This window comes from Salmo salar, chromosome ssa06, assembly GCF_905237065.1.
Source record: "Salmo salar chromosome ssa06, Ssal_v3.1, whole genome shotgun sequence".
Taxonomy (NCBI): Eukaryota; Metazoa; Chordata; class Actinopteri; order Salmoniformes; family Salmonidae; genus Salmo; species Salmo salar.
In genome coordinates this window covers 47,551,705-47,576,867 of record NC_059447.1, presented here as the reverse complement: position 1 = coordinate 47,576,867, position 25,163 = coordinate 47,551,705, and the positions used below count along the sequence as shown (strand labels likewise).

Sequence of the window (25,163 nt, the reverse complement as noted above, 5' to 3'; positions counted from 1 at the left end):
GCATACTGTTGGCCTGCATCACAGCCTGGTACGGCAATTCCACTGCAGCTGACCACAAGGCACTACAGAGGGCGGTATGCTCAGCCGAATGCACCATTGGGTGCACACTGCCTGCCCCCCATGACACCTACAACATCAGGTGTTGCAGGAAGGCCACGAAGATCATCAGGTTCCTCAGCCGAGCCACGGCCTGTTCTCCCCGCTTCCATCACTCAGACACGGGCAGTACAGGATTATTATGATTAAAACGAACAGACTGGCCAATACCTTCTACCCCCAGACCATCAGGCTGCTAAATAGCCACCAATAGTCAGCTACCTGCTCTCCTTGTCCCCCTCCTACCTCTTGGAAGTAGATGCTAAAATGTGCACCCCTTTGGGAAGAAAAACACTGGGCTAGGGGTTGATTTGGAAGTCAGAATAGGGCCTACCTGAGGTGTGACAAATGGACCGGGTCCAGCCTTTGTCTTCACCCCATCCTGATGACCAGCAGTATCCCTGGCAACAAGGGAAGGGTCCCTTGCAGGTCGTCAAACCGATGCCCCTGGGTGTTGGCCAACAGGTTAAAGAACCAATCTGATGTGAGGATCCTGCAAGGGTATTTCTTTAACGCCTGCTACGTTAGGTTAGTACAGTACTGACCTGAGGGTATAGTAGTGGTGTGTTTGGGGGTAGAGGGAGTGGTCCCGGTAGGGTTCAAGACAGTGCTGCTCTTCCATACGACCACGTTGGGCTTGACTGTCTCAGCCTCCAGTATTTATGCTGCAGTAGTTTATGTGTCGGGGGGCTAGGGTCAGTCTGTTACATCTGGAGTATTTCTCTTGTCTTATCCGGTGTCCTGTGTGTATTTAAATATGCTCTCTCTAATTCTCTCTTTCTCTCTTTCTGTCTTTCTCTCGGAGGACCTGAGCCCTAGGACCATGCCTCAGGACTACCTGGTATGATGACTCCTTGCTGTCCCCAGTCCACCTGGCCGTGCTGCTGCTCCAGTTTCAACTGTTCTGCCTGCGGCTATGGAACCCTGACCTGTTCACCGGACGTGCTTGTTGCACCCTCGACAACTACTATGATTATTATTATTTGACCATGCTGGTCATTTATGAACATTTTAACATTTTGACCATGTTCTGTTATAATATCCACCCTGCACAGCCAGAAGAGGACTGGCCACCCCTCATAGCCTGGTTCCTCTCTAGGTTTCTTCCTAGGTTTTTGGCCTTTCTAGGGAGTTTTTCCTAGGGAGTTTTTCCTAGCCACCGTGCTTCTTTCACATGCTTTGCTTGCTGTTTGGGGTTTTAGGCTGGGTTTCTGTACAGCACTTTGAGAATATCAGCTGATGTACGAAGGGCTATATAAAAATAAATTTGATTTGATTTGATTTGACTCATCATGGTGAGGAACTTGTCCTGCTCAGCTGGTGCTCCCTGTTGGACAATAACAAAGAGTTGGTCCCGGGAACCGAACCCCCAAACCTGGCATTGCAAGCTCCATGCTCTACCAGCTGAGCTACAGTGGACCATAGCAAATGCCAGATGTAAAGCCAGATGTATAGGCCTGTTATATCCCCTTTATCTAATTAGAAATGCTATAAATGACTTGAGAATCATGTGGTGTTTATGAAGACCTCATGAATGCTCTAAGCCTTTATACATTAAAACAAGTGGGACAAATATTTGCTATTCAGACTGAGACAATGCAGTACTAAGAGGTGAGGTTAAGCATGCATAAGTAATTAAGCTCAGTGTCCTAAGGTCTCTAATTCTAAACAGGCTTATGGTCAATGTCAATTACATTAAACAAAGACCTTCAGCATCGATTGTGAAAGCCATCGAAATGGAAATTAGAATACATGCTACAATACATAAAGCATGCTTGTTTGCCATAGAAATGGACATTAGAATTAATGTATGCAATAAATATAGGGACAGTTTCCTGGACACATATTATGCCTAGTCCTGGACTAAAAATAATCTCAATTTAAAGTGTTTTTCCAGGCTTAATCTGCACCCGGTGCCCAGACTAGTATTGTTTTCTCCTGGCTTCAACACCAGAGATTCTCTAGGCATTCTCATGGCAGCTAGAACATATGACATTGCAATATAAGACACAATGTACAAAAAGTAAAATGTATGCATATTGTTTATTCATAATTGACTAAAATACAAAAGACAAAAGGCCCAAACATGAAAGTGCATGATTTCCGAGGCACACTACAGTGGTAAAGACATTAAGACATATGAAAACAATTGTAACTTGAGAAAGGCACAAGTATTTAATGCTCCCCACACAAAAGTTGCATCTCAATAGTCTAAAGAGGCCACTGCTCCTTATGTCCTTTAGTTCATCTGCACTAACAGGACAAAAGGAGAGGAAGCTACTTTAGACTGTTGAGATGCAGCCCATATTTGTAACTCAATTACAGTTGAAGACAGAGACAGAGACAGCTTAAAATGATCCTCATAATATAAGGACTGTTTTAATTTAATATTCAGAGCAAAAAAAAATGTCCATCACAGCATTACATTAATACGTATGTACATAATTTATTTTACTTCAACCGTAACTAAAGAGAAATTCAATAAAAGATTGAGAATCAAAAGACACTATCCTTTAATGATGACTACATCTTAAAAACGGCACTTTGTTTTACAGTTAGACGAGTACACAAGCGTCTCATAATGAGCAGACCTGGGTTCAAATAGTATTTGTTCGCTCAACATATTTGAAAGAAAACAAGCACAATTTGAATCCAGGTTTGTGTTCAGAGCCATTCTCCCTGCAGACTCAGGCCAGCTCCCTTCCAGGCCGAGGAGTGAAGGGAGGGTTATATCTAGCTTTCAGGAGTTGGATCCAGGTCCAGCTTCTTCAGGTCATTTAGGAAGCTGGTGGGTGTGACAATGTGAGACGAACCTATAGAGAGAAGGTGAACAGGCAATACAGAAACATTAACACAATAGTAGTGCTTTTCTGAAACCCAAGGAGGCATATATTCGTTGTGAAGATTCACAACAAAAATGTATGGAGAGAGACAGACTTAGCGGTGCATTTACCAGACAAAGATAAAATAAAAAAACATGCATGCTGGGGGATATACAGTGCCTTCAGAAAGTATTGACTTTTCCCACATTTTGTTGTGTTACAGCCTGAATTTAGAGATGTTTTGTTACTAGCCTACACACCATACCCCGTCAAAGTGGATTATTATTTTTATTTTTTTATGTTTCCAAATTAAAAATATTTAGCTGAAATGTCTTGAGTAAATAAGTATTCAACCCCTTTGCTATTGGAAGCCTAAATAGGTTCAGGAGTAAAAATCAGTCACATGGACTCACTCTGTGTGCAATAAGTGTTCTTCATGATTTTTGAATGACTACCTCATCTCTGTACCCCACACTTACAGATAATTGTAAGGTCCCTCAGTTGAGCAGTGAATTTCAAACACAGATTCAACCACAAAGACCAGAGGTTCTCCAATGCCTCGCAAAGAAAGGCACCTATTGGGAGATGGGTAAAAAAATATATATATTTTTTTAAAAGCAGACATCCCTTTGAGCATGGTGTTAATTACACTTTGGATGGCGTATCAATACACCCGGTCACTATAAAGATACAGGCGTCATTCCTAACTCAGTTGCCGAAGAGGAAGGAAACCGCTCAGGAATTTCACCATGAGGTCAATGGTGACATTAAAACAGAGTTTAATGGCTGTGATAGGATAAAATTGAGGATGGATCAACAACATTGTGTACTGATTAAAAATAAATGCAACATGCAACAATTTCAAAGATTTTACTGAGATACAGTTCATACAAGGAAATCAGTCAATTGAAATAAATTAATTAGGCCCTAATCTATGGATTTCACATGAATGGGTTTGGGCACAGCCATGGGTGGGCCTGGGAAGGCATAGACCCACCCACTTGGGAGCCAGGCCCAGCCAATCAGAATGAGTTTTCCCCCACAAAATGGCTTTATTAGAGACAGAAATACTCCTCAGTTTCATCAGCTGTCCAGGTGGCTGGCCGGAGACAATCCCGCAGGTAAAGAAGCCGGATGTGGAAGTCCTGGCGTGGTTACACATGGTCTGCGGTTGTGTGGCCGGTTGGACGTACTGACAAATTCTCTAAAATGACGTTGTAGGCGGCTTATGGTAGAGAAATTAACAAAATTCTGGCAACAGCTCTGGTGAACATTCCTGCAGTCAGCATGCCAACTGCACACGCCTTCAAAACGTTAGACATCTGTGGCATTGTGTTGCGTGACAAAACTGCACATTTTAGTGGCATTTCACTATCCCAAGCACAAGGTGCACCTGTGTAATGATCATGTTTAATCAGCTTCTTGATATGCCACACCTGTAAGATGGATTGATTATCTTGGCAAAGGAAAAATGCTCACTAACAGGGATGTAAACAAAATAAGCTTTTTGTGCCCGACCTGGTTCAGTCTGCTTCAACTTGACAGCAGGACAATAACCTAAAACACAAGGCCAAATATACACTGGAGTTGCTTACCAAGAAGACAGTGAATGTTCCTGAGTGGCCGAGTTACAGTTTTGACTTAAATCTACAGCAAGACCTGAAAAATGGTTGTCTAGCCATGATCAACAACCAATTTGACAGAGCTTGAAGAATTTGGAAAAGAATAAACGTACAAAATGCACAATCCAGGTGTGGAAGACGCTTAGAGACTTACCCAGAGGATTAAGGTGCTTCTACAAAGTATTGACTCAGGGGTGTGAATACTTACGTAAATTAGATAAGTATTTCTATACATTTCATTTTCAATACATTTGCAAAAATGTCTGAAAACATGTTTTCACCTTGTCATTATGGGGTATTGTGTCTAAAGAAGAAAAAAAACAGCCTGAATTCAAGATGGATTACATGTAACACAACAAAATGTGGAATAAGTCAAGGGGTATGAATACTTTCTGAAGGCACTATAGGATCTTTTAGCGCCACCAGCAGGGGAATTCCAAACAAGGGTACATGGTGTGTCATCATTGTAAATAATTTTTTTAATTTAACTGCCTTGCCTGGTTAAAGAAAATGTTAAATGAAATATAAAAGTGTACACTATTAAGGTTCAGTCCAACTATTGTGTTCCTTACCAATCAGGACCTCCCATTTTCCGTCGGTGGCTCGAGTGACCTCGTAGGCGGAGCGCATCTCAGAGTGGGACACGCCTCCGATCATGAAGATGATGAGCCGAGGGCCGGAACGATACTCCGTTGGAGACTTGTTCTTATGCCATTGTCCAAACCGAGCACTGCTGCAGTATGATATAAATGTTAACATAATAAAACATGTACATTCCTAATTATGTACAAATTACCTGCTGCGGCAAAATAAAAACATGTACAAAAGTTTGGGGTCACTTAAATTTTGTTATTTTAATGGACAAAAATGTCTATCAGAAATACAGAGTAGACATTGTTAATGTTGCAAATGACTATTGTAGCTGGAAACGGCATATTTTTTATGGAATATCTACAAAGGCATACAGAGGCCCATTATCAGCAACCATCACTCCTGTGTTCCAATAGCACGTTGTGTTAGCTAATTCAAGTGTATCATTTTAAAAGGCTAATTGATCATTAGAAAACCCTTTTGCAATTAAAGTCGGAAGTTTACATGCACCTTAGCCAAATAAACTCAGTTTCACAATTCCTGACATTTAATCCTACAAAAAATTCCCTGACTTAGATCAGTTAGGATCACCACCTTATTTTAAGAATGTGAAATGTCAGAATAATAGTAGAGTGATTTATTTCAGCTTTTATTTCTTTCATCACATTCCCAGTGGGTCAGAAGTTTACATACACTCAATTAGTATTTGGTAGCTTTGCCTTTTAAATTGTTTAACTTGGGTCAAATGTTTCAGGTAGCCTTCCACAAGCTTCCCACAATAAGTTGGGTGAATTTTGGCCCATTCCTCCTGACAGAGCTGGTGTAATGGAGTCATGTTTGTAGGCCTCCTTGCTCGCACACACTTTTTCAGTTCTGCCATCACATTTTCTATAGGATTGAGGACAAGGCTTTGTGATGGCCACTCCAATACCTTGACTTTGTTGTCCTTAAGCCATTTTGCCACAACTTTGGAAGTATGCTTGGGGTCATTGTCCATTTGGAAGACCCATTTGCGACCAAGCTTTAACTTCCTGACTGATGTCTTGAGATGTTGCTTCAATATATCCACATAATTTTCCTGCCTCATGATGCCATCTATTTTCTGAACCAGTCCCTCTTGCAGCAACGGGATGGTGTTCTTCGACTTGCAAGCAACCCTCTTTTTCCTCCAAACATAATGACGGTCACTATGGCCAAACACTTCTATTTCATCAGACCAGAGGACATTTCTCTAAAAAGTACGATCTTTGTCCCCATGTGCAGTTGCAAACCGTAGTCTGACTTTTTTATGGCGGTTTTGGAGCAGTGGCTTCTTCCTTGCTGAGCGGTCTTTCAGGTTATGTCGATATAGAACTCGTTTTACTGTGAATATAGATACTATTGTACCTGTTTCCTCCAGCATCTTCACAAGGTCCTTTGCTGTTGTTCTGGGATTGATTTGCCCTTTTCGCACCAAAGTACGTTCATCTCTAAACGACAGAACGCGTCTCCTTCCTGAGCGGTTTGACAGCTGCGTGGTCCCATGGTGTTTATACTTGCGTACTATTGTTTGTACAGATGAACGTGGTACCTTCAGGCATTTGGAAATTGCTCCCAAGGATGAACCAGACTTGTGGAGGTCTACAATTATTTTTCTGGGGTCTTGGCTGATTTCTTTTGATTTTCCCATGATGTCAAGCAAAGAGGCACTGAGTTTCAAGGTAGGCCTTGAAATATATCCACAGGTACACCTCCAATTGACTCAAATGAGGTCAATTAGCCTATCAGAAGCTTCTAAAGCCATGATGTCATTTTCTGAAATTTTCCAAGCTGTTGAAAAGGCAGTCAACTTACTGTATGTAAACTTCTGACCCACTGGAATTGTGATTAAGTGAAATAATCTGTCTGTAAACAAAAATTACTTGTCATGCACAAAGTAGATGTCCTAACCGACTTGCCAAAATTTTAGTTTGTTAACAAGAAATTTGTGGAGTGGTTTAAAACCGAGTTTTAATGACTCCAACCTAAGTGTATGTAAACTTCCGACTTCAACTGTATGTTAGCACAGCTGAAAACTGTTGTTCTAATTAAAGAAGCAATGAAACTGGCCTTCTTTAGACTAGTTGAGTATCTGGAGCATCAGCATTTGTTGTAGAAACGTCAAGGATGATCAATGAAAACAGGATGAACCTGAGCTCAATTTCAAGTCTCATAGCAAAGGGTCTGAATACTTATGTAAATAAGGAGTCTTTTTTTATTTATAAATTAGCAAACATCTCTAAAAACCTGTTTTGCCTTGTCCTTTTAGGGTATTGTGTGTGTGTAGAATGATAAAAATGTTTTGATTAATACATTTTAGAATAAGGCTATAACGTTAGAAAAATATGGAAAAAGTCAAGGGGTCTGAATACTTTCCAAATGCACTGAACAACATGAACAAGCTATGTCAACAAACTAAAAATAAAATAACTCCTGGTATGGGGCAAGGGAGATTATTCACAGGCTGTCTAATGGCAGCTTGGATCAACTAACTTTTCACCTCTCCAGCTCACATAACTACAACAAAGCTCTATTTTCAAGATGACAAGTGAGGTTAAAGTGTTAATGTATGTGACCCTTCTGTCTCTGGTTCAGCCCCACCCCTTCCATGTTGCGCCCCCCCCCTCCCCTCCGTGGTGTATACAGTATACACACCTGACAGTCATCTGCGTGGTGTTAATGGGGGCAGGGTCAGAGATGAATGGCCACTGCTTCCTGTCCAGCATGTCTGTTATGGCATTCTGGGAAAATAGACAGACAGGGTTGGTCAGACTTGAGCTGTGACAGTCATGGAATTTTGGATGACAGTAATTGCCAAGCGAAATGACCGCAGTCTTCGTAATAACCTTTCAAATAGCAAAACATAAAAAAATACTTTTAATACACTCCTCCTGACTACATGTGCTGCCATAGAAATAGAATGAATAGAACAGGCGTCCCTATTCAAGTCAATGATGGCATAATGGGTGGATTGGCGGCCATTGCGAATGTACCCATAGAAGCAAAGCAGGAAGTATACCCATCAATATGTGCTGTGATTTGTTGATTCAACTCAACTGACCTTACAAAAACACATTCCATTGCATAAGCCACATCAGTTAACATTTTTTGAATGAATATTCTTTATTATCATAGAAATATTGCCTCACAATAGTCCCAGTCAGTTCTCATGTAATAAGGAATTCGACCACGCCCACAAATTGGGGAAAACCAACCTTCTTTCCTGTTATTCCCCATTGTAGAGGAAACTGTGATAGATTTTTTTGGTTATACAGAAACAACAAAACATGCAGAAAAGCTGCTGTGTTGTTAATATACAGGTAGCCAGGTCAAAAAGTAGGCTACACATAGCTATGTGTTTGACATTTAACTTGTTTAGTACAGTCCGTTTCTAACTCCACTCACTACTTGTATAGTCTGTTTGTGTTGTTGGTCTTGGCTAGCTTAATGTTCCAGTCGGTAGCTAGCACGCTCACTCAAGCAAACAGAAAAGGGGGATGTGGGAAGCCTTGCGGTTTTTTTTTAATAAGTAGTGAGAATGCTAGAGAGTAGGCAACGTTGAAACGTAATCTTTAGACCTGTACTTCTCTTCAATGTATTTTTGTAATTGACTAAAACAAGGAAATTGTGGTTGAAAACAGTTTTTGCTGTGAGCCACTGGGGTAACCACAGGTCGTCTTCCCCACAGACGGGCAGGGTCGTGACGTTCTATCTAATACTGACTGGTTCTATATCAGAAAGCCATTGCGAGTGTACCCATGAGTTTACCAGTCAAATTGCCAGGGTTATAGGTTCCAAGCCAATTCTATTTCTGTGTGCTGCTGCATTGTGGGGGGTGTTTTTGTTGCATGTTTCAGCAAGGAGCAACAAAGTTTAATCACTTTGTTTAGAGTCCATGTTACCGCCAAAACGGACTGCCCGGCAGTCCTGGCTTAAGTCAGCTGTTCACGGATCCACCTGTACCAAAATACCCGATCTGGATCCAGAATTCTAAATAATGTCCCGCGTCTTATATTATTGTCACGGTATATGTAATTTTAACGGACTTGTCCAGAAGGACTCATACAGGTCCAAATGCGACGGCTGCAGGAGGGAGGGAGAGAAATTGTATAATATATGTTGCTTTTCACGAGAGCGGCGCTTGGAGCTTGTTGTTGGCCAAGCATAAGTAATCAAAGCGGCAATAGGCTACAGTCAGAGCCTCCGTGTCTGGCAAAAGTTAGGAGATATATAAATCAATGGAATTAAAATGACGGAATTAATTGTTAAAGGAGAACGAAAGGCTACAACAACCAAGAGGTAGGCTGCTACGTAATAATCTGAATGGTGTTATTTGTAACTGTGTAAGACAAGAAAGTGCATGCAGCCTCAATTAGACTAGCTTCATGTTTGATGCAGTCAAGACAGGCACTATGTAATCATATTGAATAATAAATAACCTAACTATAGCAGCTATTGGTCTACTATAGCACAAGTCTTTCTTGGAGTCTCTCCTTCCCTCGCTCTCACAGTTCAGACACACAGCACGGCCCCTGCTAGACAGCCACCTCTCTTCCTCACACTTTATCAGCTCTGGTTAATAAAGTATCTTAAAAATGTACTTTTCTGCTGCTTCCCTCATTCAGATCGGACCGGGTCTGGATCCGACCAGGTCTATATGGAACGGGTCTACTTGTCCCGGGTCCGTTCGTTAAGTGTCTCTATATGTATAAAAAAATATATATATATATATCGGGTCCGGGTGGGAAAGCCCCAGGCCCATTTCGGAACAGGTCCAACAATTTGGACACGTGAAGTCCTCTACCACACTGTCTGTCTATCCTTCTCTTCCATACCTCCATCACATCTTTGATGGTGGGTGTCCATCGGGAGAGCTGGTACGTGCTCTCCTTGCGCTCTTTCTTCTCAGGCAGTGTTTTCCCAGCATTGGGAGCCTGAAACAACATTTCACATCATTCAAATATAAACAAGGGAAAAAAGGCTTCACTGTAAAGAGATGCAATTGTTCAATGTGTGAGAGAGAGCAACAGAGAGACAGTTGGAGGAGCGAGAGAGGGACGGACAGACAGAGCCCTACTGACCCCAGCGATGATGGGGCAGCCCAGGTGCTGTAGGTTGGTGATGATGTTGCTGTTTGCCTGCACGTTGGCATGCTGGATTAACTTGGTCAGGTTCTCCTCTCCAATGCCTGTGTGTGAGGAGGCCACTGTTATACAGAGTAGAGCTGGAGAAGGTAATGACGACTCATCACCAAGTTAACCTAATCAAAACTGATTCATTAGCTAGCCTGTTGTCATTCCACGAGGATCAACAGTAACCACATATATCCTTACAGAGACCAACATTATATACAGAGTAGAGCCAAGTGCTCAACCTAAAGATCACCATCTGCTCCTCTTTAATTTCAATAGCAGTCATGTGGTGTAGTAGCTGTGTCGTATCATATTAGAAACACTCATATTGCTGTACCTGCTGTGTGTATCTTGACAATGCACTGACAGAAAGCAGACACAGTGGGATCATGCAGCCAGTGCCATTCTGTTGACCTACCCTTCTTCTTGTGGAAGATATAGAGCAGTATGATGCGGATCTTGTCGTAGGGTTCGATGTCGGTGTTGAGGAGTACAGGGACGATGCTCTTCATGGCATCCTTCAGGGGTTCCCCATCTACATCAGTCCCCATGGCCAGGTCCTGGGAAACATATAAGGGGAAAACAACAATCAGAGAATGATGCTTTTAGGTCCTCCTCATCTACATCAATGCATTAACACTTCAGATCATAATCCCACAACCAGACCCAGATTACATCACTCCTGGTCATGCTAGGAATGTCTCAAATGATCGACCACTAAACCTACTATATTACAGACTATCAAAAACAAACCTGTGCGGAGCTATTGGAACTATTAAGACCAAAAAAATACTTGCATCCCAAATGGCACGCTATTAGTAATGCACTAAATAAAGACTAGGGTGCCATTTGAGATGTAGTAATTGTGTTGAGGGAGAAAGTAGGAGCTGTTCTGGGAACTAGGAAGGGAAAGGGGTTATAGTCAGATGTTTGATGCCTTATGGTGTAAGATTTCTGGAAGACGTGGATGGATGGATGGATGGAGTAATAACAGCCTGGCAACATGAATGGTCTTTAAAAGACTAGGCATGACATAACAGCTTCCTGTGCATTACTGTAGGTTCAGAGAGGGACAGTTGATCCAGGTGTGCGACACGTCTCGTCTCAAGCCCTTTACACAACATTAGTGAAGTGGATGCCCACTAGGCCGCCAGAAAGCATCAGACAATGTCTGAGTCTCAAATGGCACCCTATTCCCTATATAGTGCACTACCTTTGACCAGGACACATAGGGCTCTGGTCAAAAGTAAGCGCTTGTCAAAAGTAGTGCACTAGTGAATAGCGTGCCATTTGGGAAGAAGCAGCCTATGAAGCTTTTATGAGACTCAGAGGTAAAAATAGAGATGGGAATGTGGGAGGGGGGGGGTCAGCACCCCAGTGGAGGCTAGATGGGGTGAGTGGGCGAGCATTATTATATGACACGATAGTTCTAAATATTAAAATATATTACACAACATCATGGTGACCTGGTCATTCATGGTTTAACCACCTAAGGCTAACAACCAGGGATGTGATTATTCAAGATTGTTTTCTATATATAAAAAAAAATATATATATATATATATATAAAAAAATATATATATATATATATATATATAAGGAAGGAGGAGGATATCGGTTTGGGAAAATAAACATTTCAGTGTAGAACGGATGTAAGGAAAGATGGGAAAAAAAAATCACAGAACACAAACATAATTAAAATGCTATAGGTCGCTCTTGAAAAACAGATGATTCATCTCAAGGGTCTTGCTGGTTAAAAGGTTGAATAAAAACATGCTGTGTTTTACACTTCCGAGAATCAAAAACATGCTCCTGGGAGTACCTGCCAGGTCATTTGCATATGGTTTCATAAGAGAGGGAGGGAGGGAGCTTGACAGCACCCTATATAGTGTACTACTTTTGATCAGATCCCTGTGGGTCTTGGTCAAAAGTAGTGCACTATATAGAGAATAGGGTACCATTTGGGACTTTTGTAGTAACACTGACCTGTTCCACCTCACACAGCTTGTTCACAGAGGCTTTGAATTTCTTCATGCAGGCCTCAGCCAGGTGCAGGTGAGTGGAGTACTGCAATCAAACATGACTTATTAACTAATAAAAAGTTGATGTCATCACTCCACACTATAATAATACTCCACTTTGTTGTTACAGCCTGAAATCCAAATGGATGAGAAACTAGAATTTAATCCATCTACACACACACACTACCCTATAATGACACAATCAAAACATGTTTTAAGAAATATTTAATTGTGTGTGGGGGGTGAAATACAGTATCTCATTTTCACAAGTTTTCACACCCCTGAGTCAATACTTTGTAGAAGCACCTTTGATTATACAGCTGTGAGTCTTTCTGGGTAAGTCTCTAAGAGCTTTCCAAATCTGAAATTCCCAATTATTATTTAACAAATCTGTCAAATTGGTTGTTGATCATTGCTAGACAACCATTTTCAGGTCTTGACAGATTTAAGTAGATTTAAGTCAAAACTAACTCGGCAATTCAGGAACATTCACTGTCTTCTTGGTAAGCAACTCCAGTGTAGATTTGGCCTTGTGTTTTAGGTTATTGTCCAGCTGAAAGGTGAATTAACCTCCCAGTGTCTGGTGGAAAGCAGACTGAACTAGCTTTTCCTCTAGGATTTTGCCTGTGCTTAGCTCCATTCCATTTATTGTTGTATCCTGAAAAATTACCCAGTCCTTAAAGATTACTCTGAACAGGCTTCCTTCATTTCACTCTGTCAATTAGGTTAATATTGTGGAGTAACTACAATGTTGTTGATCCATCCCTAATTTTCTTCTATAAACAGCCAATCATTTCTGTAATATTGTGAAATCCCTGAGCGGTTTCCTTCCTCTCCGGCAACTGAGTTAGGAAGGACTCCTGTATGTGTGTAGTGACTGGGTGTATTGATACACCATCCAAAGTGTAATTAATAACCACCATGCTCAAAGGGATATTCAGTGTCTGTATTCTTTATTTTTTTTACCCATCTACCAATAGGTGGCCCTTCTTTTCAAGGCATTAGAAAACATCCCTGGTCTTTGTGGTTGAATCTGTGTTTGAAATTCACTGCTCAACTGAGGGACCTTACAGATAATTGTATGTGTGGGGTACAGAGATGAGGTAATCATTCAAAATTCATAAACACTATTATTGCACACAGAGTGAATCCAACTTGTGTAACTTCAGCAAATGTTTACTCCTGAACATATTTAGGCTTGCCATAACCAAGAAGTTGAATACTTATTGATTCAACACAATTTTACATTATGGAGTATTGTGTGTAGGCCAGTGACAACATTAATTTAATCAATTTCAAATTCAGGCTGTAACAAAACAAAATGTGGAAAAAGTCAAGGAGTGTGAATACTTTCTGAAGGCACAGTAGAATGAAGAAATACTACTGGACATGCATTATAAAAGTGGCCTGCTACACTGGATGCGCAACGTTTGCAGAGGGTAATACTCTCCTATTCATTTAAATTAAAATCAGGCTCGCACCCCTTGAGGGTAAAATTCACTGCTTTTTTACGTGCAGCTCACGCCCGAGAACAATGACTTGCCCTTTTGGGTGAGGATCATAGGCGACATTCAGAACGAGACTGACGGTAAATAAGAATTAATGAACTGACTGACTGATGTAAGAGATATTTATATCTTTAGAGTTTAGTCGGGAGATAGTAACGCGTTAAATAACTTTCCGTGGTGCCCCAGACTACTACTTAATTGTTATAGGATTAATTTAATCGCGTAATAATTGAACGTGGTACGTAATCATTTTATAAAATAACAGCCGAACACATTAATGATAGTCAAGACACGACAGTAGCTTGCACTATGCTTTCAGCGTTGCAGGTAAAGAACATACTGTTTGCTAGTATGGACATTGGAACATGGCCCATGTCTTTGCCAAAACACCCAGGTGCTTTTCTATATGCTATTAATGGGAATAGAACACGTGTTGACATTTAGACGGACAGTATGTGATCACTAAAGAGACATGAATGCCAGTCTCAACCAATCGACTGATTTTAGATGGAAAGACAAGGAATACCCACCAAGCTGAGTTCCTTCTGGTACTGTGGCATCTTCTTCAGCATCTGAGACAGGTCTTTGATATTGGCCTTATCAGTGGACATCCTCTTGCTCTCACAGAACACACGCAGCAGCTCCGTCACTTTCCTGGAACACGAACAATGAGCATCAACATCTGACAAAGACTATACCAGGGTTGGGTTCAATTCAGTGTTCAATTAAGAAAGCGTATTCACAATATTAATTTTTATAATTCACTTCCTGAATAGAACACTAAACTTACCTCAACCAACTCTGGATCATATCATCTCTTATTGGTTGAGGTTAGATTAGTTAAAAACACTAGTTGTATGCAATCTTAATGATTGTGTGTCTTACTTGGTGACGTCAGCTATGTGCATGTGTCTCAGCTGGATCCACAGCTCATCATCTTCGTCCAGGAGAACCTCCTTCTCCTTGGAGTCCCCGATCCCAGTCGTCTGATATCTACAACACACAGGGATTGTATTATACAGGGATACCATATGACAGATACAGATCATACCATAAGTAGAAGAAGGCAAGTATACATTCATACTATGTATAGCTACATTAACAATAATAATGTCGGAGAAAGGTTATACCTGTAAAATGACTAACCGAAATGTAAAACTAACCCTTAACCAATTCTGAAATGAAGAATCGTTTTGCAGGTCAGGAGTATCTGTATAGCATTTTCCATATGTTCATCATAGGCCCTGGTCAAAAGTAGTGCACTATATTGGGAATAGGTTGCCAAACTAAGCCTACTTGTAGATGTCCTGTTTGATGTCCAGAAGGTCATAGACCATGGCCTGAAAAGTCAGCTCGTGCAGAATGGGAGAGATGGGGTCAAAGCCACGATCCACAATTAATAGCTGTGACCTGGCCTTGTCAGGACCCTGAAAACGCATCAGACATTTCATGTCAGGGCAAGAAATGATACCTAGAAATGTAACTTATTATTTACCAGTTAACCACTTCCTTGCTTTGGCAGAAAGGACATATTGTTTTATATCAAATCTATTGCCTCTAGCTCCACAATAGAATGTCAGGAATGCTTTTGGGTAACAGGTTTAACCAACAAGTCACCCAGTTAGTGCCACTATCAGACTTTACCACATTCAGAATAGTTCTTCTTCTTCTAAAGTACAACCACAATAACAAGAAAATATATATTCCTTGTGTATTCTAATACCCTTCTCACACTGTACTGCGCTGGCCTGCTTATGCACCCACCACAGTGGATATTTTGTTGTGAAAAAAACATAAACCGTACGGTTCTGCACGATAGTGTGAAAATGGTATTACTGTGCTGGGTAGAGACACCATGGAGAAGATAAGAGCAGAAATGATATCAAATGAATACATGCCTTCAGAAGTCCAACACAGGCTTAAGGAAATGCCAGCTAGGAAAGACAGAAAAGGAGAGAAAAAGCAGCCGAGCAGAGAGTGTGAAAGATAATTAACAGGAAATCAAGTGAGAAAGTAGAAGTAGCTATGAGAAACTCCCATAGGACGTAAGACTTTCAAAATGTTTCAATAATCTTATCATAAGACTAGTATCACAAAGACAAATCATTTGATGGTTTCAGATAGAAGTCATTCAATGCAGTGTATTTTCAGGGAGTGAATGGTCATTTTGAGCCAAGCAGACATGGTACTATTAGTACTGTAAAGAAGTGTTGTGTATTGCGAGAGGTGGTGAGGCGTTGGTGTCCCCTCACCTCTCCCATGCTGGGGTTGTCTGCTTTATGGGTGTTCAGACGCTGATACACCTCCTCAGCCAGTCTGGCATTCTCATCAGGACCGCTATGAGGGAGAGAAAGAAAGAGAGGGTAACTTGCAACTGAACTAGCAGACACACTCAAGTACAGTAGCTTGCGAAAGTATTCATCCCCCTTGGCATTTTTCCTATTTTTGTTGCCTTACAACCTGGAATTAAATTTTTTTGGGGGGGGGGTTGTATCATTTGATTTACACAACATGCCTATGACTTTGAAGATGCAAAATACTCATTGGTTAAACAAACAAGAAATAAGACCAAAAAAATGAAACATTGAGCATGCATAAATATTCACCCCCCCAAAGTCAATACTTGGTAGAGCCACATTTTGCAGCAATTACAGCTGCAAGTATCTTGGGGTATGTCTCTATAAGCTTGGCACATCTAACCACTGGGATTTTTGCCCATTCTTCAAGGCAAAACTGCTCCAGCTCCTTCAAGTTGGATGAGTTCCACTGGTGTACAGCAATCTTTAAGTCATACCACAGATTCTCAATTGGATTGAGGTCTGGGCTTTGACTAGGCCATTCCAAGACATTTAAATGTTTCCCCTTACACCACTTGAGTGTTGGTTAACAGTATGCTTAGGGTCATTGTCCTGCTGGAAGGTGAACCTCCGTCCCAGTCTCAAATCTCTGGAAGACTGAAACAGGTTTCCCTCAAGAATGTCCCTGTATTTTGCGCCATTCATCATTCCTTCAATTCTGACTCATTTCCCAGTCCCTGCCAATGAAAAACATCCCCACAGCATGATGCATCCACCACCATGTTTCACTATGGGGATGGTATTCTCGGGGTGATGAGAGGTGTTGAGTTTGCGCCAGACATTGCGTTTTCCTACATTTTAGTCTCATCTGACCAGAGTACCTTCTTCCATATGTTTAGGGAGTCTCCCACCTGCCTTTTGGCGAATACCAAACGTGTTTGCTTATTTTTTCTTTAAGCAATGGCTTTTTTCTGGCCACTCTTCCATAAAGCCCAGCTCTGTGGAGTGTACGGCTTAAAGTGTTCCTATGGACAGATACTCCAATCTCCGCTGTGGAGCTTTGCAGCTCCTTCAGGGTTATCTTTGGTCTCTTTGTTGGCACGGACCAGGCCCTCCTTGCCTGGTCCGTGAGTTTTGGTGGGCAGCCCACTCTTGGCAGGTTTGTTGTGGTGCCATATTCTATCAATTTTTTAATAATGGATTTAATGGTGCTCCGTGGGATGATCAAAGTTTCAGATATTTTTTTATAACCCAACCCTGATCTGTACTTCTCCACAACTTTGTCCCTGACCTGTTTGGAGAGCTCCTTGGTCTTCATGGTGCCACTTGCTTGGTGGTGCCCCTTGCAGGCTCTGGGGCCTTTCAGAACAGGTGTATATATACTGAGATCATGTGAAAGATCATGTGACACTTAGTCCACCTGCATGCAATTTAACTAATTGTGTGACTACTGAAGGTAATTGGTTGAACCAGATCTTATTTAGGGGCTTCATAGCAAATACATATGCACGCACCACTTTTCTGTTTTTTATTTGTTTGAATTTGATAATTTTTTGATTTCATCAATTTGGACTATTTTGTGTATGTCCATTACATGAAATCCAACAAAATAGGGAAAACGCCAAGAGGGATGAATACTTTTGCAAGCCACTTTACCCAAGAGAAAAAGACGTGCAAAAAGACCATTGAAGACAGGCTCTCTATTTAAGACCTGTGTGATGAGCTTTGAAAAAGTGACAATTCGCGATCGATTTGGGGTATTGCTATCTTTTTCCACTATTGGAGAACAAAAGTATCTCTTTACTCAGATGAGCACCCAATTGCCACTGAAACCTCTGGTAGCACTTGCATGCCTGTATTTATCCAACATGTCTAAGTTAGGGTATGGTGTGTATAGGTACCTGCGATAGCGGATGGCAGGGTACTCCTTCAAGGTGTCACAGAGGGTGGCGATTTGCTCTGCCAGAGTCTCCATCATTCTGTCTTTATTCCCATCTCCAACTGGACTGTAGAAGAAGTGCAGGGAGCTGGGATCGTCCAAGGAAAATACCTAGAATAGTGAAGGGAGAGGAAGGGCATGAAGGAGTGAGACCGAGAGCTTACAATTACTGGGCATTTTCACTGGATACTCCTTAGAGCGATCAAACTACCATAAAATGTGTCATTTTCAATGGGAGGCGGCAAGATGAGACTTTTTCCAATTTGGCCATGCGACCAGAGTTGAGTGAAGTTCAAAGAAGGTGCTGTAGGTAGGTACCCACCTGGGATTCATACGGCAGGAAAGCCACGTTGATCTCCTTCAGAGTCTTGATGACTCTGGCAACTCTGGACCTGCCAATGTCAGCAAACAGAGCATCTGGGCAATCTGCAGGATAGGTGATTGTCACAAAACCAACAGTTTGCTAAACATTCATGCTTTTAGTCAATTTACAAGGTTCATCTCATTAAGATTTAAAATCTCATTCAAGAGAGACATGACCAGAATGACAAAACACTACATTTTTTGTATCAGACGAGGGAAGAGTATAGTTTTAAATGAAGTTTTATAATACTTTAAAACAAAAGGTCTTACTGTCTGTAAAGAAGATGTGCGCTGCTTTGTAGGTGAATGCAATCTCTTTGAAGTCATTGATAAGCGCATGAACTGACTGAGAACATCCGCACACACACACACAGGAGAAAGAGAAAAAGAGGAAGATGAAGAGTGTGAGATGGCTTTACAGCAGTACAGGATATGGCAGTTGATGACAGTGAAAGTGGGAATGACAGGGGAAACACTTCTCACCTTCTTTGAAGGAGAGATCAGATAAATGGCCTCCAGGCTGGAGATGGGTTCCCTGCGCTTGTTGATGTCCTCCACAACTGTGGGAGGAAAAGGAAGATAAGTTAGTCACTGTACATCCTAACTGAAGAACACCTCCACAGACACTCACTTCCTCACACTATGACCCATACCGGGGTTCAAATAGTTTTTCTTTCAAATACCGTTTAATTGAGCCTGTCTCGAGTGCCAGATGGGAGGGGTTGGGTTTGTACTTTTGGGGCTTTTTATTCCATTGCACCAGACAAGCTCAGTCAAGCACAGCTTAAGTATTTGAAAGAAAACAAACACTGTTTCAACCCAGGTCTACTCTGACCCTAGTTTAGAATGATGCCTGGGGTGTCCCTTGATATAATAAATAGTTGTTGACAAATACAAGTAGCCTATCCCACTGGCCATCCCAACACTTACTAGTCACCCCCTCTGCCATGATATCTGACATCTTGCAGCAGGAGGACAGGATTCGCATGCTGATGTGGTCCACAATGAGCACCTGGACAAACAGAGATGGCCGTTATCAATTAATATTCAATTGATCATTAGGCTATCATGATAGACAATTTGACAGAGTCAGACATTATGCATTTTGACCTGGATCTTTTCAGAGCAACACTAAATACTTTTTACAATACCTTCCATTCTCCATCCTTCTTCACACTTTTGATAACTCCATTCAGGATTTCTTAAGAGATGAGGAAAGACAGACAAAGGAACTATGAAATATTACAGTACCAAAACTGAAATGTGTCCAACAACTCTGTTGCATTTTAGATTTAGAATACGTAGTGGTGTTTATTTTACCTGGGGGCGGTCAATTAAGAAAAATCTTATTTACAATGACGGCCTGGCAAGAGGCAAAAAAAATAAGGAAATAGACAACAGTAGTCTAGGGTCTGGAATCTGTTTTTTTCCTGGTTCCATACAGAGATCTCTTAAAGTTGACCCAATTGATCTATGTTTTTTCAGATGGCATTTGTTATCCAGTGTCAAACAGTAACTAATTGGGTAGTAAAAGGCAAAGGAACTTATACAGGTAGTAGGTACACATTGACTTCCTTCACATGCATAGTTGATCACAAGGCAACCCACAATCAACTAGCTACACCCAACTTGATGTCTCCTAGAGGTCTGAACCAGGAGTTTGATATCAGACCATTTTTTTACATGAATGCCATTTTGATTTGTCTTGCCTTCCAGGTCATATATATTATTTTCTGGAACTACTACATGTACCCATCTCATTGTTATTAAATTATTAGAGATAAATTATTTTGCATCCACCATGCGTCATGTCCGCAATGGTCATGTGAGATGAAATTTGTATATTTTGGGATGTGAGCACTCAGTTTGTTCGACATGACGAGGATCCGTTTCGAATCTGTGAATTGGGAGCTTTAACAGTGTGCGGGACTTCTTGTTCTTTACTTAGTATTCTTCATTAGCCCAGCACCTATGTTTTTAAGGATGTGCGTATGACCAAACGTTTCTTGTCAGCAAAACCCTCAGGTTCTAGAGCTTGAAATACTACAACTAGTGATAAGGCATACTCTTCCCAGTCACATTTTATATTTCAATTGTAAATAGCCTGATGACAGCTAGCTATCAACCACGGCCAGGCATTACTAGGAAGCAACTTGCTTGAGTGACGAAAACTATGTATCGCTAACTAAACCAGGCAGTTTGTTTGGATGTTTTCTGTTCTTAATTTTCGTGACAACAAGCTAAAAGCTTGATGGTATAAAACATTCAATATTTCTACCATCGAACAATAGAGATTTGATAGTTATAAAATGAACAAGTTTCTTGACTTACTCTCTCCGACTACCGCCTTCAGTCCGCTTGGAGCCATCTTGACACTTCCTTGTTGCCGATTTTTCCGCTTAGTTTATCAAAGCAAGAAAAGTGTTCAAATGCACTCACAATTAATAAGCAAATAAGAGCTTCCAATTTGACTAAAGTGTTATTAATATTCTTCATGAGTGCATTTGCATTAAAACAATAGTCATTTACAGTAGGTCTCTGATATAGTATTAGGAGCAAAGAAAATAATATTTTCTTGTGGTTTGGGTGCGAAACATCTTTATTTCAATATATTTATTTCATTATGATGACATTCTCTTAACTTTCAGCATGGGAGTCCCCGTTGAGCATCACTAGAAATCCAATTTAGAATCAGAATCTCATTACATTGGAATCAACATATGACAATTAAAGGATCAGTTGAGATCCATCTTCAAGAGGCTACCTGTTCTGTATGTGAGTGACACCAAGGGTTGTGCTGCCATCCTGACCAACAAAGAGTGCAAGTCCAGCTTCTGTAATAGATATAGATACTAAGCATTAGCATTCTCTATTGAGTAATATGTCATGTTTTTAATCCTACATAGGCTAGGATTAATCTGTGTTCTTGAAACCAGCATCAAGTTCAAAGTACCCTCCATGGGAGGAGGGAGCTCAAATACTGAGCCCAAGCTCTCCAGGCAGAGATTTTCAAACACATCCTGGCCATCCAGCCGTGTGTTCCCGACCCGAGTCAACTGACCGGCAACTCTGGCTCTCTCCTTTGCCTCCGGGTTCTAACTGAGCATGGCATCCAGCAGCAGCCCCCGCTTCATCGCCAGCTGCCTTCTCAGGGTGTCCTCTGATGAACCTGAAATACATTGTGGGGTTCACTTCAAATTGGTGGTTGCAGTTGGCGATGAAGCAGTTGGTGGTTGCAGTTTGATGAGGATAGTTAATTGGTGCATCTCTTTGAGTTGGTGTGTTTGCCTGATAAGTACAAGCATATTAAACAGAGATCGTTAGGTTAACCACACAAGTCTAAGTCTAACCAATAAATCAAACATGTTACACAGGATTGGTTTTGTTACAAGACTTTGTTTTCACCAAATGTACTTATCAACTGCAAACTTCCATTACTCTAAGAGCACCCACTTTTTGTTCTTTCACTATGACTTAAGCTCTGCTGTCTGAGGACAATCTACTTTTCCTATTCTCCTTTATAGTGCACTCCTTTTGGCCAGGACCTAAGGGGGTCTGGTCAAAAGGAGTGCACTATAAAGGGAGTAGGGTCCCATTTGGACCTAAATAATTGTGACTGATCTTGAGAAGGGAGTTGTCCAGCTTGTTGTCCTTGTTCATATATCCCTCTAGGAGGCAGTGTCGGGTCACACACCCAGAGCCTGCATACTCAGACAGGTTGAGGTCGATGTAACCCACCTAATACAAATAACATGGAAATTGGAGAGATACTATTACTGAAGGTGTGAGAAAAAGTGATTCCCTATGGAAAAAACAACCCTCATGCATCTATACCTTCCATGTCTGCCAATCTAAAGGGTCTGGATAAGTGTAAGCAAGCCCTTACTATGCTATATGTTTTGCATTTGTATTAATTATGGATCCCCATTAGCTGCTGCCAAAGCAGCAGCTACTCTTCCTGGGGTCCAGCAAAATTAAGGCAGTTTGTACAATTTTAAAAACATTACAATACATTCACAGATTTCACAACACACTGTGTGCCCTCAGGCCCCTACTCCACCACTACCACATATCTACAGTACTAAATCCATGTGTATGTACAATGCCTATGTTATCGTGTGTGTGTGTGTGTGTGTGAGTGTGTGTGTGTGTGTGTGTGTGTGTGTGTGTGTGTGCGTGCGTGCGTGTGTGTGTATGTGCATGTGTCTGTGCCAATGTTTGTGTTGCTTCACGGTCCCCGCTGTTCCATAAGGTGTTTTTTTATCTGTTTTTTTAAATCTAATTTTACTACTTGCGTCAGTTACTTGGGGTGGCAGGTAGCCTAGTGGTTAGAGTGTTGGACTTGTAACCGAAAGGTTGCAAGATCAAATCCTGAGCTGACAAGGTTAAAAAAATCTGTCGTTCTACCCCTGAACAAGGCAGTTAACCCCACTGTTCCTAGGCTGTCATTGAAAATAAGAATTTGTTCTTAACTGACTTGCCTAGTTAAATAAAGGTTAAAAAATGTTTTTATGTGGAATAGAGTTCTATGTAGTACTGTGTTCCTCCCATAGTCAGTTGGGGACTGTGGAGCATGGGTGTCAGAGCTGTGTGCCAGTAGATTACACAGACAGCTTGGTGCATTCAATATGTCAGTACCTCTCATAACTAAAAGTAGTGATGAAGTCAATCTCTCCTCCGCTTTCAGCCAGGAGAGATTGACATGCATATTAATAATATTAGCTCTCTGTGTACATCCAAGGGCCAGCCGTGCTGCCCTAATTCTGAGCCAATTGCAAGTCCTTTTTTATGGCACCTGAACACACGACTGAACAGTAGTCAAGGTGCGACATAACTAGGGCCTGTAGGACCTGCCTTGTTGATAGTGTTAAGGCAGAGCAGCGCTTTATTATCGATATACACTGCTCAAAAAAATTAAGGGAACACTAAAATAACACATCCTAGATTTGAATGAATGAAATAATCTTATTAAATACTTTTTTCTTTACATAGTTGAATGTGCTGACAACAAAATCACACAAAAATAATCAATGGAAATCCAATTTATCAACCCATGGAGGTCTGGATTTGGAGTCACACTCAAAATTAAAGTGGAAAACCACACTACAGGCTGATCCAACTTTGATATAATGTCCTTAAAACAAGTCAAAATGAAGCTCAGTAGTGTGTGTGGCCTCCACGTGCCTGTATGACCTCCCTACAAAGCCTGGGCATGCTCCTGATGAGGTGGCGGATGGTCTCCTGAGGGATCTCCTCCCAGACCTGGACTAAAGCATCTGCCAACTGCTAGACAGTCTGTGGTGCAACGTGGCGTTGGTGGATGGAGCGAGACATGATGTCCCAGATGTGCTCAATTGGATTCAGGTCTGGGGAACGGGCGGGCCAGTCCATAGCATCAATGCCTTCCTCTTGCAGGAACTGCTGACACACCCCAGCCACATGAGGTCTAGCAATGTCTTGCATTAGGAGGAACTCAGGGCCGACTGCACCAGCATATGGTCTCACAAGGGGTCTGAGGATCTCATCTCGGTACCTAATGGCAGTCAGGCTACCTCTGGCGAGCACATGGAGGGCTGTGCGGCCCCCCAAAGAAATGCCACCCCACACCATGACTGACCCACCGCCAAACCGATCATGCTGGAGGATGTTGCAGGCAGCAGAACATTCTCCACGGCGTCTCCAGACTCTGTCATGTCTGTCACATGTGCTCAGTGTGAACCTGCTTTCATCTGTGAAGAGCACAGGGCGCCAGTGGCGAATTTGCCAATCTTGGTGTTCTCTGGCAAATGCCAAACGTCCTGCACGGTGTTGGGCTGTAAGCACAACCCCCACCTGTGGACGTCGGGCCCTCATACCACCCTCATGGAGTCTGTTTCTGACCATTTGAGCAGACACATGCACATTTGTGGCCTGCTGGAGGTCATTTTGCAGGGCTCTGGCAGTGCTCCTCCTTGCACAAAGGTGGAGGTAGCGGTCCTGCTGCTGGGTTGTTGCCCTCCTACGGCCTCCTCCACGTCTCCTGATGTACTGGCCTGTCTCCTGGTAGCGCCTCCATGCTCTGGACACTATGCTGACAGACACAGCAAACCTTCTTGCCACAGCTCGCATTGATGTGCCATCCTGGATGAGCTGCACTACCTGAGCCACTTGTGTGGGTTGTAGACTCCGTCTCATGCTACCACTAGAGTGAAAGCACCGCCAGCATTCAAAAGTGACCAAAACATCAGCCAGGAAGCATAGGAACTGAGAAGTGGTCTGTGGTCACCACCTGCAGAACCACTCCTTTATTGGGGGTGTCTTGCTAATTGCCTATAATTTCCACCTGTTGTCTATTCCATTTGCACAACAGCATGTGAAATTTGTTGTCAATCAGTGTTGCTTCCTAAGTGGACAGTTTGATTTCACAGAAGTGTGATTGACTTGGAGTTACATTGTGTTGTTTAAGTCTTCCCTTTATTTTTTGGAGCAGTGTACTTCTCCCCATCTTAGCTACTATTGTATCAATATGTTTTGACCATGACAGTTTACAATCTAGTGTTACTCCAAGCAGTTTAGTCATCTCAACTTGCTCAATTTCCACATTATTTATTACAATATTTAGTTGATGTTTTAGGGTTTAGTGAGTGTTTTGTTCCAAATACAATACTTTTAGTTTTAGAAATATTTAGGGCTAACTTATTCCTTGCCACCCACTCTGAAACTAACTAAAGCTCTTTGTTGAGTGTTGCAGTCATTTCAGTCGCGGTAGTAGCCG

At 41.7% G+C, this 25,163-nt stretch overlaps 1 protein-coding gene across 2 annotated transcripts; it reads right to left on the bottom strand.

The window, feature by feature from the left end:
• Positions 1–2,120: 2,120 nt before the first annotated feature.
• Positions 2,121–20,933, bottom strand: LOC100380738 (syntaxin-binding protein 2). Of its 2 annotated transcripts, none has more exons than XM_045720678.1 (18): positions 20,741–20,933; positions 19,561–19,610; positions 19,340–19,421; positions 18,893–18,969; positions 18,680–18,755; positions 18,369–18,472; positions 18,009–18,157; positions 16,063–16,147; positions 15,107–15,237; positions 14,696–14,803; positions 14,341–14,464; positions 12,268–12,348; positions 10,700–10,841; positions 10,231–10,337; positions 9,985–10,083; positions 7,805–7,890; positions 5,113–5,273; positions 2,121–2,909 (listed from the first exon to the last, which is right to left on the bottom strand). In XM_045720678.1, the coding sequence occupies exons 1-18, from the start codon at positions 20,775–20,777 to the stop codon at positions 2,830–2,832; spliced, it is 1,779 nt and encodes a 592-aa protein (XP_045576634.1). In that variant the 5' UTR covers positions 20,778–20,933; the 3' UTR covers positions 2,121–2,829. The 2 variants fall into 2 exon arrangements, with proteins under 2 accessions (XP_045576634.1, XP_045576635.1); XM_045720679.1 differs by having other exon boundaries at positions 5,113–5,270; positions 20,741–20,806.
• Positions 20,934–25,163: the final 4,230 nt, after the last annotated feature.

Excerpts from the sequence above, each read along its gene's own strand:
- LOC100380738 (XM_045720678.1), bottom strand. The coding sequence starts at position 20,777 with ATGGCTCCAAGCGGACTGAAGGCGGTAGTCGGAGAGA. Across the intron at positions 18,158-18,368 it reads TCCTGCCGTATGAATCCCAG|GTATTTTCCTTGGACGATCC; the intron begins GTGGGTACCTAC and ends TCACTATTCTAG. Across the intron at positions 10,842-12,267 it reads AGCTGTGTGAGGTGGAACAG|GACCTGGCCATGGGGACTGA; the intron begins GTCAGTGTTACT and ends TATGTTTCCCAG.